This window comes from Astatotilapia calliptera, chromosome 6 (genome assembly GCF_964374335.1).
Source record: "Astatotilapia calliptera chromosome 6, fAstCal68.1, whole genome shotgun sequence".
NCBI classification, from domain to species: Eukaryota; Metazoa; Chordata; class Actinopteri; order Cichliformes; family Cichlidae; genus Astatotilapia; species Astatotilapia calliptera.
Genome location: NC_137427.1, coordinates 35378133 through 35393534, shown reverse-complemented (window position 1 = coordinate 35393534; position 15402 = coordinate 35378133). Strand labels below are relative to the sequence as shown.

At 39.4% G+C, this 15402-nt stretch overlaps 1 protein-coding gene across 1 annotated transcript; it reads right to left on the bottom strand.

Annotated features, from left to right (window-relative positions):
• Positions 1 to 6237: 6237 nt before the first annotated feature.
• LOC113024604 (uncharacterized) lies at positions 6238 to 14362 on the bottom strand. The gene is made up of 4 exons (XM_080303219.1): positions 12834 to 14362; positions 12372 to 12688; positions 12104 to 12253; positions 6238 to 7185 (listed from the first exon to the last, which is right to left on the bottom strand). Exons 1-4 carry the CDS (start codon positions 13460 to 13462, stop codon positions 7121 to 7123), a joined length of 1161 nt encoding a protein of 386 aa, XP_080159345.1. The 5' UTR covers positions 13463 to 14362; the 3' UTR covers positions 6238 to 7120.
• Between the last annotated feature and the right edge of the window lie 1040 nt (positions 14363 to 15402).

Below are 15402 nucleotides of genomic sequence, written 5' to 3'. Positions count from 1 at the left end.
AAATGAAACTGGTATGTTTTGGATACTTACTAAAACAATATATGAAAGTAATGAGAAAGTGGCCACTTTCATGAGTTAATCATATAAGCCTTATATGACTCACTATATAAAGTAGGCCAAATCTGATGCAAGTCTTTTATAAGTTTTTCCTATTTCTTTTCCATATGGGAAATGAAGACAGAACACTAAACAGCAGTGACTTTTGTAGGGTTACTGAAGTCTGACTAGCTGGTATATAATGATGTGCTACATGATTGCTAGCGACACAGCTTTGTTAGCATAGAAACACAGTGAAGCTGTAAAAGTTAGCATGAGGGTTTCTGGTGGTCAGGGACAAATGCAATCGCATGGCAGGATGCTGTAAACAGATCAAACTTCAGTCAGGAGAATAACTGAGATAATCCATCCACAAAACGAGGTAAGTCATTAATATACTGCAACAACATGGGAATAGAGCAGCTGCGAGAGAATTCAGCATTAATTAATTAATTACAGTGTGATAATGGGGCCACATCCTGAGCATCAAATAAGTTTGTTTCTTATTTCGGTCCAATCCAATCTGTCTTTATTTATAAAGCACTTTAAAATACCCGGCACAGGATGAAAGTGCTGTACAGTAAATAAGTTAAGAACAATGGAATAAAACAAAACAGTAAAAAATAAAACATAATACATAAAAATTAAAACAGCCCTATATTTAAAAACAAGATAAAACAGCATTGAATCAACTAAAACAACTGAAGTAAAACTAAAACTAAAAACCAACATCTCACAAGGAGTGAAAGGCCAGGGTGAATAGATGGGTTTTCAGGAGTGATTTAAAAACAGGCAGAGAAGGGGCCTGTCTTATCTCTAAAGGCAGATCGTTCCACAGTTTCGGAGCTGCTACAGCAAAAGCACGATCTCCTCTAAGTTTACGCTCAGTCAGATGCATTTAGGAGCAGCTGATCAGCTGACCTGAGAGAGCGGGTGGGTGTATAAGGCTGCAGCAGCTCAGAGAGATAAGATGGGGCTAGGCCAGAGCTTCCCAAAGTGTGTGTGTGTGTGGGGGGGGCAGAGCCATTGCAGGCTGCGGGGGGGGGGGGGGGGGGGGGGGGGGGGTATGAAAAGGGGAAAAAAACAAAATCCTTGGACACTGCTAGCACGGGGCGCCTACACAAACGCAAAGCAGGAGATGAAGCATCGCTGAATATGTTTCCAAACCAACTTTATTCTAAGCCAAAGATGAGAAAATATGGTGAAGCATATCTTCCCTTTGGTTTCACCTGCACAAGTGCTGAGGTAGGTCTCCCCTGCAGAATTGGTTTTCCCTTCGTCGGGAGCAGTGCTGGGCTGTTCAAATCACGGACAAACAGTGTCCCACGTTCTTGATTTTTAGTTCACAAACACTTGTAATGACTAACTACTCCTGACATTTTGGAGATGTTAGCTCTTTATACAGTAAAGTTAGAGTGCGATACAAAAAATATCAGGCTGATCCTGCCACGATTTGTTCCCCCGGTTCAAATCACGGAATAACACTATCCCACAGTTTATGTTTTTAATCCCATTTTGCACAGAGAAGCATTATTTGAATAATGTATTGATAGCAATGCTGAATATTATTACACAGTAAAAAAACAACTACATGTAAAATTACACCGTAGGGGTGTATGTCTAAGGAGCTCAATGAGGTAGCTTGGAGCTATATCGTTAATAATTCGGAAGGTGAGCAGCAGGATTTTGAATTGAATGCGATACTTAACGGGAAGCCAATGCAGGTCGGCAAGGACAGGGGTGATAGAGGCATTACATCGGTCTTTCCATCACATTTGTGGCTTCTTCTCCGCTGCTTCTAAGTGGAAATTGGTACATTTAACTTCCCACGTGTGGGACTAATAAAGGTTATCTTACTACAATTATCTGACATCTTTAGTTGTTATTTTACAGATGAAGATTTGTGCTCATGAAACACATGAAATAAAATTTTGTTTCTGTAGTTGATCAATCAGTTATTTGACTTGCATGAATTTAGCAACTATTATTATATGTTTAATCTTTAAAAGTACTTACTGTTGATATTATTTACTGTAAATTGTTCAAAATCATAAATGTGTGAGAAGCACTCAATCAGGGGCGACTCCAGCATCAAACCTTTAGGAGGGCTCAGCTCAGTCTTAATGTCATGCTTTTAGTGTTGCCTTCAAAAGAAATGTAATTTTTGGATGACCTACAGCAGTGTCTAAGAATAACAGATTTTAATATAATACATCAGCTTTACGGTGGTCACTTTAGTTTAAAACCCGATGCAATGGCACAGTCATGTTGACAGTAAATTTCAAAAACAGTTTAAGAAAAAGCAGATCAGAGGAGAAACCTGCACGGCATTGTTTCAGTCTCTTAACCACATAGAGGCCAGTCCACCAAATCATCAAGTATTTAAAGTACCATTATACAATACAGACAGTTCAAAATCCCCCTGCGACTCCACCTGCACAAGAAGCAAACTGGTAATAGAGCTGGTTTTAAATGACAGCTTTTGAATTCATGCAAACCCAAACACTTTGTTGAGCAGACTCAGCACAGAGACTCGTGTACACCAATTCAGAGAGTGGAGAACAGATTTGTAGTCTGTCACATCAGTATAGTAGCATTCATCCTGTTCAAGTTTACAGTGATGTGAATGCTGCTAAATGCTATTATTCACATTAATAGCAGAGTGCTACTGAAAAGCACACAACGCATCCATTTAATGCATGTAGATTGTGTGAAAAATCCACCTGATCTCTGTTAGTTCCAGTCTCTCTGTCCGCGCTTCCTCTTTGTACTGACAATCACACACAAACATTTTATATTCAACTAAAACAATAACGAAAAATATATTCTTGTAATAATTATTTTAAGAGCATCGTTTGATAAGAGCATAGCACCCTGCTTAGTTATGAGCGATCACCATAGATGAATGTGGGCATATGTAATATCAGTTTGCTGCTGCTGGCGAGGGCGTTGCTAGGATCTTGAAGCATACAGGGCTTACAACAGCCCTGAAGTCTTTTGAATTTTCACTCAATAACAGCACCTTTTAAAGTTATTTGTTTTTATTCATTTAAACATATAGTAAAATTAATATAAAGTGGTAAATGTTATGCACTACCTAAAGTGTGAAGTCACAGAATGATACTATTTAGTGCAGTTTTTAATCATTACCAGTCTTCATCTTAGAGCTTGTGCTCTTATTGTGCCATGATGTCTCCTTTTAAACTGTGTGGATGTTCACCTCTTCTTCATCCTTCCTGTTCCTTTCACCAAACTGCTCACTCTTGTTCTCCTCTGATCTCACTTCCTGTTCTGGTTATAAGAAGAATGCAGTCAGCATGTGTCAAAGACACTCCCTCCAAATATATGATTTTTGATATGATGATTAGATATTTAACATTTTATTTATCAACTATTTTATGCACTAAATCAATTATTAAACAAATATCATATTGTAGAAAAGCAAATAATAATGCACTAAGCAGTTTCATGTCACAAGAGCTAAATGGTCACTTCACTGTATTTATTTCCCACAAACTACTATACCTAGGATCTTCAGGTTTCCACTATATTTCATTAATCTGCAGCGACTGTAGAACATAAAGTATATTGACCTCTATTGTTTTCTTTATGACTTGGCCTGAATACACACACATACACATCTTTGAATAGCACAACAAATGAGGTAATTTTCCATGTGTTTTAATAGGTTTAAGTGATTTATGGGTTTTATGTATGTGTGTGTATTTTGGTCTTCAGTGTAAATTTATACAAACTGTAATTATTTCAGATGAAAGATCCGTTATTTAATGTTGCTTAATGTTGACTCTATGGAGAATAAAGCCTTACATGAGTGTTGCTATTTTTAATTGTGGAGTGGAAGACCTACTGTACTTGTTTTTTAGTCTGTAATCTGAATGATGAATTTAACCAAACTAATAATTATCATGTAACTGCAAGAAGACTTAATGAAACTGAAACAATGCACCCTAACACAGGCATTTGAACTGTACGCTATTGAGTGCATGAAGTGTACCTCTACAGCTGAAAAGAGTTTGACTGTATAATTTCTGGATCTACTGATTTGTTTCTGATGTATCTCTTCTTTTATTTAGCCTGTATTTATATAGCGCTTTACTAGTCCCTAAGGTCCCCAAAGCGCTTTACACAACCAGTCATCCACCCATTCACACACTGGTGATGGCAAGCTACATTGTAGCCACAGCCACCCAGGGGCGCACTGACAGAGGCGAGGCTGCCGGACACTGGCGCCACCAGTAGGCAACGGGGGAAGTATCTTGCCCAAGGACACAACGACCGAGACTGTACAAGCCGGGGCTCGAACCAGCAACCTTCCAGTTACAAGGCAAACTCCCAACTCTTGAGCCACGATCGCCCCATTATGAACAGAAAGATGATGAAATCCTCTTTATTTGAGAAAGTGTCCTTAAACTATTTTTCCTCCTTCTTACTGAGTTTCCGAGCTACCTCTTTGTTAAGTGAATAAACTATTTGAACAAGAAAGATATCATGGCATTTATGATGATACTCTCTCTGTGTGTGTGTGTGTGTGTGTGTGTGTGTGTGTGTGTGTGTGTGTGTGTGTGTGTGTGTGTGTGTGTGTACGCTCAGCAGAGGGGAGGTCAAGACAGGAGCTGAGTTGACCTGGTACATCAAATTTGGATTTCCCCAGTTGTTGATAAACAAAAAAGATTTAAACTTAAAAGATTTTGAGTTCATGACACTGGAAAAAAATTCTCTTCATCACAATCATTTGTTTAAAAATATGGCTGTTTTACTGATCTATGGTTATTATTAAAGAGGAAGGAAAGAAGAAGAGGAAGCCTGAGCCCAGGTTCTGTCCATTTTCATAACAAGTGACAGCACAGACATCTGAGCTTTTTCGTCATAAAGATTGTGATGTGAAGCATCAGCAGGTAAAGTGTCGTTAAAGTGTCACTTCAATAATGCTGCTGGCAGAAAGAAGTGTTGACACATACTAGCTTTGAATAAAAGGCTTAAAACACAAACAGTCTAATCCTGGGTGTTGCTTTTAAGCTTAAAGAATATAATAAGTTCTAAGACAATTCAGTTTACTTCTTACTGTCCATGTTGTGTTGTGGTATTTACTTTATCATGAATGTACGCTACTTTGTTCTAGCGACTGTAAAAAATAATTGTATTCATGAAATAAACTAGACTTTCACAGTCTGCATCTTCCACAGTTTTCATGCTTTTGTTCACTCCAAGTTTGACACAAACCCACAGACAACCAGAGTTAACTATGTGAAGCAATCACAGACACTGTAATGGATGATTTTTCTAATAAACACAATCAGGTTAACATTAAGGTTTAACATTGAAGGAGATTTGTTCCATAGTCACAGTTATACTTGTATTTCCTTTACTTACATCCAACACTACTATGTTCTGTTTCAGTCCAGGTGCTGGCAGTTTATCCTTTGTTGTTTGGACAAATAAGCTTAAAGCTAAACCTTCATGTTTTTGATGGGAAAGTTTGTTAAACCATTGCTCAACTTATGTCTGCACAGAGCAGATAATTATGATGTACTTGTAAAAAGACTTGATAAGCAGGTCACAGCTGAATCAAGGGGTAATAAAAATAAGACCACGCGGTCTCAGCACGACTACACATGCAGTGGGTTATCGCACACATTTGAAAGACTCATTGTGTAACTCAGGATGTGACCCCTTATAAAGGAGACAGAGAAGTTCTGTTGTTCAGTCAAGTAAAACCTGGTGAAAGCGCAATTCTAAGACTCTGGTCGTTGCTTAAGTGTATAGATAAAAAATCTTTTTTTCATACATTATGTTCTTACTATATTAGTATAATCACCAAATCGATCATTTCATATTTATCTCCTGAAACGATCTACATTAACTTTTCTATCCCTAGAAATGTGTTTCCAGAGTCCCAGGTTTAGTGACTTCCTGTCCACCATCACATCAGCTGAGTAGTTGTCAAATTTGAGGGGAGCAGAGAAGATCAGACACCAGTCAGCAGGTCAGAGGCCATCTCTCATTTTACAAATCAATCACTTGATTTATAAATGGAACAAACACCCCATCAGACCAGGTAATGACCCATTATGAGACAACAGCCGTCTGAGAGGAGATGTTCTGTATCACAAAACATGGGAAACAAACAAACTCTAGGCATTCTGAAATATATAAAGCTCAACAAAAAAACAAAACCATATCAGATCCTGATGTAATTCATTTTGTTGTTGTCTTTATTAGTCATTTAAAAAGGTCTAGAAAAAGTGTCCAGGAAGAGATTCTACTATTTATGCAGCACTGCCCCCGTGTGGCAACAAAGACACACAACAGCTTCATTTCTCAGCCTGTTGCCTTCTTTTTCCTTCATGATGTAAACAGTGAATGAACTGAAAGAAGTCAACCCATAAACTGTTAAACTGATACAACAGTCATGATGATTATGTAACAAGTTGTAGTTGACTTTCTGGTGGTGGTTTTGGTATACAATTTAAAAGCCATTTTCTTTTATAAATACACCATACACTTTGTTCTTGACCATTTCTTTTCCTCATATCCTTAATGGACAGTGGAGGAACACTACATCTAGCTTCTGTTTAACATTTATCCAGGCGCCCCCACACTGTACCTCTACAGAAACCAAGGGAGAGAGACAGACACACAAAGATTTCCACTTGAATCTTCATCTCAAAATAGAAAAAGTTTTATCACAAAATAATTACAAGAGCACAAATAAAAACCAAAGACAAATGAAATAAAAGGCAAGGCCCTGCGACTGAACACAGCACATCTTGCACCTTTAAAATTCACAAATTTCAGTTTTCTTTGTCAGTCTGTGGTATTAAAAAAATCTCAACATGATGACCAATGTTTGACCTTTCACCTCTAGCATAGTTTTCTCTGGATTTCAATCTGGCCACTCCAGAAATGACATTTATCAGTGTATGTACAGCATCCATTTTTGGTTTAGACAGTCTGACACAGACCGTCTCCATGGCAACCTCCGAGACTCTTCTTTTCCTAAAAAAAAAAAAAAAGTCTCTATATGACCACCAACAAACCTGTTACACCATATTTTTTCACCAGCTCACCTTTGCTGAAGGTTCTCATACAAATCTAAACATCTTTTGAGAAAGTCCACATCACTCTGATCTGTAATGAAAACAGAAAAACAATGACAACACCAGCAGAGGCCTCCGACATAAACCTGGCAACATAAATCCAGATAACTTTGCTTATTTATCTCTTAAAACATTCAACAAAGATTACATTTCTAACAAATATACCAATATCAATATATATTCCAGAAACAGGACGTTCCAGTTAGATCCTCTCCAAACTTACACTGGGCAGCTCAGCCCATCATCCACTTTTACAAAACAGAAAGCCGCCTGATACAACAGCCCCAAAAGTGACAAAAATCCACCTCCAAAAAGCAAAACTTCTCATAATGGAAAAACAAAAAAGATTGTCAATCCTATCAAACACTTTCTCTTAATCTAAAGAAATTATTCCAACATCAAACTGTACAATTTACAAATAACTACCAAGTCTCTCATGAGAAAACTCTTGTTCACATTAGAGCTGTGTGGTACACAGTACGACTGATCTCTGTGAGTGATTCATTTCACAAAGTGTTTCGGCCTGGTGGCCAGTACCTTTGAAGGAAGTTAGTAATCTGTGCATAACAGAGCCACGTCTCCAGTTCTAAGCAGAGACAAATCTCTGTTTTTTAGGGAGAAGAGAGAGCCCCACACGATGACTCGATGCCAGTAACAGTCTTTTACAGAAGTCTGCAGGCAGCTCACCCTGTGCAGGAGCCAGCTGACCAGCAGCAGCACTAATCTCCTCCAAAGAAAAGTTAGCATCCAGGACAGCTCTGTCCTCAGAGCTCAGCTGAGGAAGCCCCTGCAGCAGCTTCTCCACGCAAGCTTTGTTACTTTACTCCATCCCTAACATGGTGGTGTAAAAGTCCACGGCATACTGACCTGCTCTGCATCCAGGAAAAACCACTAACGCCACATAAACTACACTAACAACACCATACACAATTACACTAACTCATCATCAGCCTCACAACACGCCACACATAAAAAAAACACAACTTTCAGCCAGACAAACCACACAGTCCACCAAACTTCCATCATTCACCAGAGAGAGGGAGAGATATAAAACGAGAGAGTTTAGTGGATGTGTGTTTGTGTGTGTGATACACACCATTTATGAATGTACTCTCCAATAAAGGTTATGTAGTTGATGAAAAGTGGGTTAGATTAAATGCTTACATTTCTTGTGCATGAAGTAAACTATAATATTTATATGTAAAATTCCACACCTACACCTGTGCGCCCTCACACTGCAGCACATTTTACTCCCTTGGTTGCAGAAACCGTTCTATATTTTGTCACAGCTGCAAAAGAAGCTCCACTCAAAGAAACTCAAAGATGATGGAGAGGAAGAGATTTCAGAACATGAGGCAGGAAGGTGGGGAGAGAGTGAGGCGGTATGGCACACAGGAAACGGTCGAGGGCAGACTCAAACCCAAGCTCCTGCAGTGGGAACTCTAACATTTAGTACATGTGTCCCCACTCAGCCAGGTGAGATATAGCAGAACCATCAATTCAGAGTCTGACAGTAAGGGTGAAGACGAGCCTGACTGTTGGTCTGCTCCAAAACAAGCCCATAAGCAAGCTTTGAAATAATATGTTACAAAATTGTGAAACTGCGACATGAAATTTGATTTGAAAATGAAATTCATCCTGATCAGGAGCTGTTATGATCTAAATGGTGTTCTAGATCCAGTAAGCATTCATTCAACTTGTCTGCAGCAAAATTAAAAAATAAGTTACCACAAGTTGTTTTTTAAATTGGTAAATAATTGATAAAGTGTTAAAAGTACTGTTTGTGTTTGACCTCATCACCAGGATGAGTTGGAAATACTTCAAATTCCCTCAGGTGGCCTTTTGCTGGTTGGATTGCCACTACAGTCTGTAAACTGTGGAGGTAATTTTGTGAGCTCATTGGATGAGCAGTTTCTGAAATACTCAGACCAGCCCATCTGGCACCAACAACCACGCAATCTCTTTCCCCCATTCTGATACTTGCTTTGACCTTCAGCAGGTCATCATGAACATGTCTGTATGCTTAAATACTTTAATTTGCTGACGTCTGATTGGTTCACTAGACATTTGTGTTTAACGAGCAGGTGAACAGGTGTACCTGGCAAAGTGTGTGTAACCCTCAGTGTTACTGACATGTTCCACACTGATGCACAACAATACTCTGTGCCCCACACAGTTTTATTAAGTATGTCTAATCACTGTGGACATTACATGTACCTTCTTAGAGGAGAGGTCAAAGGTCAGTTACCTTTATAGGTTCCTGCTATATGTTGTGACATATACACAGCACAGTTGTAGGAATGATAGTTTCTAAGTTCTAAAGCTTTTTGTCAATTTTCAACCAATAAATCTTAAAGTTGACCTCGAAGACCACAAGTTTGAATGGATTGTTAACATGACCCCACTCTACAGCACTGCAACATTTTAACATGAGTTATTTAAGACTTTCCAGGTATCCTGGTTACAGAAAAAGATTGATGAGCAGAAAAAAAGAAACAAACTTTAATTGTTTCTGATTAGAAGCTGTACAATCCGGACTGACTTTAACAAATGTGCTATAGGCTCAGCTGGAAAATAGTGAGCTTTACAAGACTGATTTTGTTCCAAAGGCTTTCACAGACCTCAACCAATCCTAAGGCTAATTAGCACGGCTAGAATTTTAAAAACATTTGTTAAATGTTGTCATTGCTAACATATACCTGTTTTAGAGCATGGTGAGTAGCGAGAATGCAAAGTTATTGTTACCTCTAAAAAGAAAAATGTGAAGATGTGATGTTAGCATGAGCTATATAGTATCTCCAAAAGTTGATTCTGTTCATCTGGACTTTACGTTTTGTGGGAAAAACGTTTCGTCACTCATCCAATTGACTTCTTCAGTCTCAGCTGACTGCAGGTTTCCCCAATCTTACAGGGAGTGCAGAATTATTAGGCAAATGAGTATTTTGTCCACATCATCCTCTTCATGCATGTTGTCTTACTCCAAGCTGTATAGGCTCGAAAGCCTACTACCAATTAAGCATATTAGGTGATGTGAATCTCTGTAATGAGAAGGGGTGTGGTCTAATGACATCAACACCCTATATCAGGTGTGCATAATTATTAGGCAACATCCTTTCCTTTGGCAAAATGGGTCAAAAGAAGGACTTGACAGGCTCAGAAAAGTCAAAAATGGTGAGATATCTTGCAGAGGGATGCAGCAGTCTCAAAATTGCAAAGCTTCTGAAGCGTGATCATCGAACAATCAAGCGTTTCATTCAAAATAGTCAACAGGGTCGCAAGAAGCGTGTGGAAAAACCAAGGCGCAAAATAACTGCCCATGAACTGAGAAAAGTCAAGCGTGCAGCTGCCAAGATGCCACTTGCCACCAGTTTGGCCATATTTCAGAGCTGCAACATCACTGGAGTGCCCAAAAGCACAAGGTGTGCAATACTCAGAGACATGGCCAAGGTAAGAAAGGCTGAAAGACGACCACCACTGAACAAGACACACAAGCTGAAACGTCAAGACTGGGCCAAGAAATATCTCAAGACTGATTTTTCTAAGGTTTTATGGACTGATGAAATGAGAGTGAGTCTTGATGGGCCAGATAGATGGGCCCGTGGCTGGATTGGTAAAGGGCAGAGAGCTCCAGTCCGACTCAAACGCCAGCAAGGTGGAGGTGGAGTACTGGTTTGGGCTGGTATCATCAAAGATGAGCTTGTGGGGCCTTTTCGGGTCGAGGATGGAGTCAAGCTCAACTCCCAGTCCTACTGCCAGTTTCTGGAAGACACCTTCTTCAAGCAGTGGTACAGGAAGAAGTCTGCATCCTTCAAGAAAAACATTATTTTCATGCAGGACAATGCTCCATCACACGCGTCCAAGTACTCCACAGCGTGGCTGGCAAGAAAGGGTATAAAAGAAGAAAAACTAATGACATGGCCACCTTGTTCACCTGATCTGAACCCCATTGAGAACCTGTGGTCCATCATCAAATGTGAGATTTACAAGGAGGGAAAACAGTACACCTCTCTGAACAGTGTCTGGGAGGCTGTGGTTGCTGCTGCACGCAATGTTGATGGTGAACAGATCAAAACACTGACAGAATCCATGGATGGCAGGCTTTTGAGTGTCCTTGCAAAGAAAGGTGGCTATATTGGTCGCTGATTTGTTTTTGTTTTTGAATGTCAGAAATGTATATTTGTGAATGTGGAAATGTTATATTGGTTTCACTGGTAAAAATAAATAATTGAAATGGGTATATATTTGTTTTTTGTTAAGTTGCCTAATAATTATGCACAGTAATAGTCACCTGCACACACAGATATCCCCCTAAAATAGCTAAAACTAAAAACAAACTAAAAACTACTTCCAAAAACATTCAGCTTTGATATTAATGAGTTTTTTGGGTTCATTGAGAACATGGTTGTTGTTCAATAATAAAATTATTCCTCAAAAATACAACTTGCCTAATAATTCTGCACTCCCTGTATGAACAGTGCATGTATATGGTTACCTGCCCCCTTGCAAAACTTTGCTAGACCCGTCCCTGCACAGTTACCAGCTGTCAGTAGAAAAGGATCCTGATGTTATTTGTCTCTTAGAAACAGTTCATAACTTCCCTTCAACTCATCCATGTCACCTAAAAGGTAAACCTGTTTCTCCATCACCTGTTCAGCTCTGATGATTCAGTAAGGACATCTGCTGGTTTCATCTTCACGTTTCCCTCTCACCACATATCCAAACCGATATCAATGACCAGCAGCTGTTACAGCTGTGGCTCCAGCCAACATCAGCTGATACTAGAAAGCAATATTAAATTAATTCTAGCAGCAGCTGATCAAGCTTTAACCTGCTGCTGTTGTTTAGAGCGACCACCGCTGGTTTCCTCTTTCTGGCTCGAAATGTGTGATAAACAAACAAGAGAAAAGCAGGCAGAGCTGTGTTCAGTTTAAGAGAGAGGTTTTTGATACCTGAGAAGGAGTGCAGCAGCTCCATGGTGTCTGTGGCACAAGCAAGGTAACCATCAAGCTCAACTGCACTTTGGAGCCTTCTGGAGATTGGTCTGGAGAAGAATTCATCTTCATCAGATGACTCTCTTTGCTGATCCTCACTCTCATGCTCTGTTGTTTAGTATTCAGGACAGACCATCAATAACTTACAATGTATTAGGTGAAATACTCACTTAAGCATCTGTTCAAATGTAAAAATACACAAAAATGGGATCACATGAATCCTTACCAGCCTCTGTTACATCTGCTCTGTCAGTCCAGGAAGTCTTGAACTTGGATAAGAGGACTGCAGCTGCAGCCAACTCTGGATCCTCCATCATCGCTCCAAAACGCTTTTGAAGGCCATTTTGCAGGGCTCTGATGAGTGGCACGCATGTCTTGCTTGATGTCTCCAGCCTGCTAAGTTTGGACAGTAGTTGTTGGATTACTGGCAGGAGCCATCCCATAAAGGAAGTGGACTCAGACTGAAGAATGTTTGAAGCTTTCACCAGTGGCTTCATGGTGGTACAGTACTCCCTAAGGAATGCAACTTCTGCAGGACTCAACCTGTAAGACACAACAACAAAACCCACCATGACTATAATAGGGATCTTCTGATTTAATATTAAGAGTCTGCTCACGTTTTTAACCATCCATTAAGGAAAATTCACAAAATTTGCAACCATATTGGTAGGTGTCCAATTTTACTCACATTTTCACCTTGAACTCCTCACAAATGCTCCTGATGGCATTTTCACCCTTCTCATCAATGATGCGTATTATCCTTTCAATGGCAAGGTAGGTTGAATTCCATTGTGTTGCATTGGGACGAATGATCTGTAGTTCACACTTGTCCTCTACCACTTCATTAGCCAAATGAGTTTTGTTCCAAATGGCCTGGCATTTTGCAAAGCTTGCACGGGAGAGCCTCTTGTAGGTTTCATTCATGCTCTCTGCTAGGGCAGCATCAGATGTTGCCACAAGGTTTAGCAGGTGACATGCACATCGCTGATGAGGCGGGAGTTGATACTCCAAACCAGAGTCTTCATCAAGAATTGCACTTGCCTCATGGTAGTCAATATGGTCAGTCAGGTCAATAGTTTCTGGGTCTGCTTCATCTTCAGCTTCATCTGCATCATTTTGTGCCCCAAACATGTGGAAGGCCTTGACAAAGTTGGATCCACTATCAGTTGTGGTTCTTACAACTTTGCCTCTAATCTTGTATTGGCAATGGATATCATCAAGCGCACCAGCAAGCATGTCAAATGTGTGAGACCCTCTCAATCTTTTGCATGCTGGTGCTGCAGATCTTCTTTCCAGGGACTCTTCCTCCAATGGCATGTGACTCCAAGGTAATTTTTCTGATGAGCTGACCAACAATCAGTAGTGGTAGCAACCAATTTGACTTTATCCAATGCTGCAACCAAAGTCATCTTCATGTGATCAGCAGCTTCACAGATTCTGGCACAGACAGTGGGTCTGGAGATGACTTTGGCTTGAGGTTGTAATGTGGTAACCAATTCTTTGAAAGATGGCTGTTCTACCACTGCAAATGGCTGTAGACCCTCACATGTGAAATTGATGACAAGCATGTCAACAGTTGCTTGTGGAACATGTTTGTTTGCAGCTCTCAACATCAGGTCTGGTAACTTGGCTTGTGTATTTGCTGAGAGCTTGTTTGGTGTGGCTGTGGTCTTTCGCTGACGAGATGTTGATGCCACAGTGATATTGTACTGCTCAATCTTCGATGGATGTTTCCTCTGTAGAGATAAATATTATCATACGTCAGGTTCATACATTACTTCATAACATCACTGTGATTAACACTACAGGAAAACACATTTTTAAAACATCATTCAACTAGACATGAGCTAATCTTTGATTGTTTAGCATAGTATAAAAGAGTGGTGAATTTGGTCAAATCTTGCAGATATATTGCTGTATTTATTTACAAATGTAAACCAATTTTGAACGATCATTGCAAAAAACATGAATTTCTGTATACATTCTAAGTTCTGTAATCTGTATACTATCTGTAAAAAGAGTATCGACCAATGTATCAGTATCTAAATTTTTAACTCCTTTTTATCAGTATCACCCTAAAGTTTTCAGTATTAGTCAGGTTCTAAAAATACTAAGAGAGCAAAATATGTGTATATAGCAAATGTAATTTAAGAAAAGGGATCACATACACAAAAATGCTGCCCATACAGCTAACAAATAAAATCAATCCACATTATGTTCTTTGAAAAATATATCATATTGGGAAACATATAACCCTACTGATTAAGAGCCACGTCACTATGATAGACCTATATCAGGCCAATGATCCTGATCAACTGATCCATCAATCGGGCTCTGGTACATGTCAGCTGAGAGCTGGAAGATTAATTTGAGATGCAGCTCAGCACTGTGTTCAAATTTTGTTTTTGTTTTTTATATAGGCCAGCTGATTGTAGGCCTGTGAGTTTTAAATGACTACAAATTTAATTTATTGTAATGACGGTGGTTATCCAAATAATAAGCTAAAACATTCCTACGAATTTAGCTGTTCAGTGGTGACGCACGAATCCTACTTCCGGGTCTAAAGTAGTCTGCGTTTAATATGGCTTTTGTATTGTTAACATGTTTAATGTTATGTATTTTCTTCTATTTGATCTCAAAAAGCTCCTAAAACAGTCAGTGATCACTGTTGACCTCCCTCGGCTTTTATTACCGCTAATCATTTATTTAAGCTCAGTTTTTAAAACCTTAGTATGTAACTACAGCCCAGCCCATGCAGCAGTATATGAATGACTAACCTCGTATTGTGGATGGATTATCTCAGCATCCTGCCATGCGATTACATTTGTTCCTGACCACCGAGAACACTCACATTAACTTTTATCGAGTGGAAAAAAGTTAGCTTGTTTATATTACGCTAACATAGCTGTGTCGCTAGCGGTCACGTAGCACATCATTATATACCAGCTAGCCCAACTTCAGTAACCCTACAAACGTCACTGCTGTTTAGTTTTCTGTCTTCATTTATGCTGGAAGTGATAGCAGAGCTGTACGTTTGAATTTGTTTCCAAAACCCTGCAGTCAGGACATGCTATATTGTATTTAGATAGAAGCTAGCGAGCTAATGCCCTGCTAACTTCTAACTCTGTTAAATGTCATAAATTCCGTTTTCATGGATGCCTGGATGTTAAACTCAATTGTTACACCTGGTAGAGCAGAACGCTGATCATTTTATTAAAGATGAAAGACTTTAGACAGTTTTTCAACTCTCAGTAATG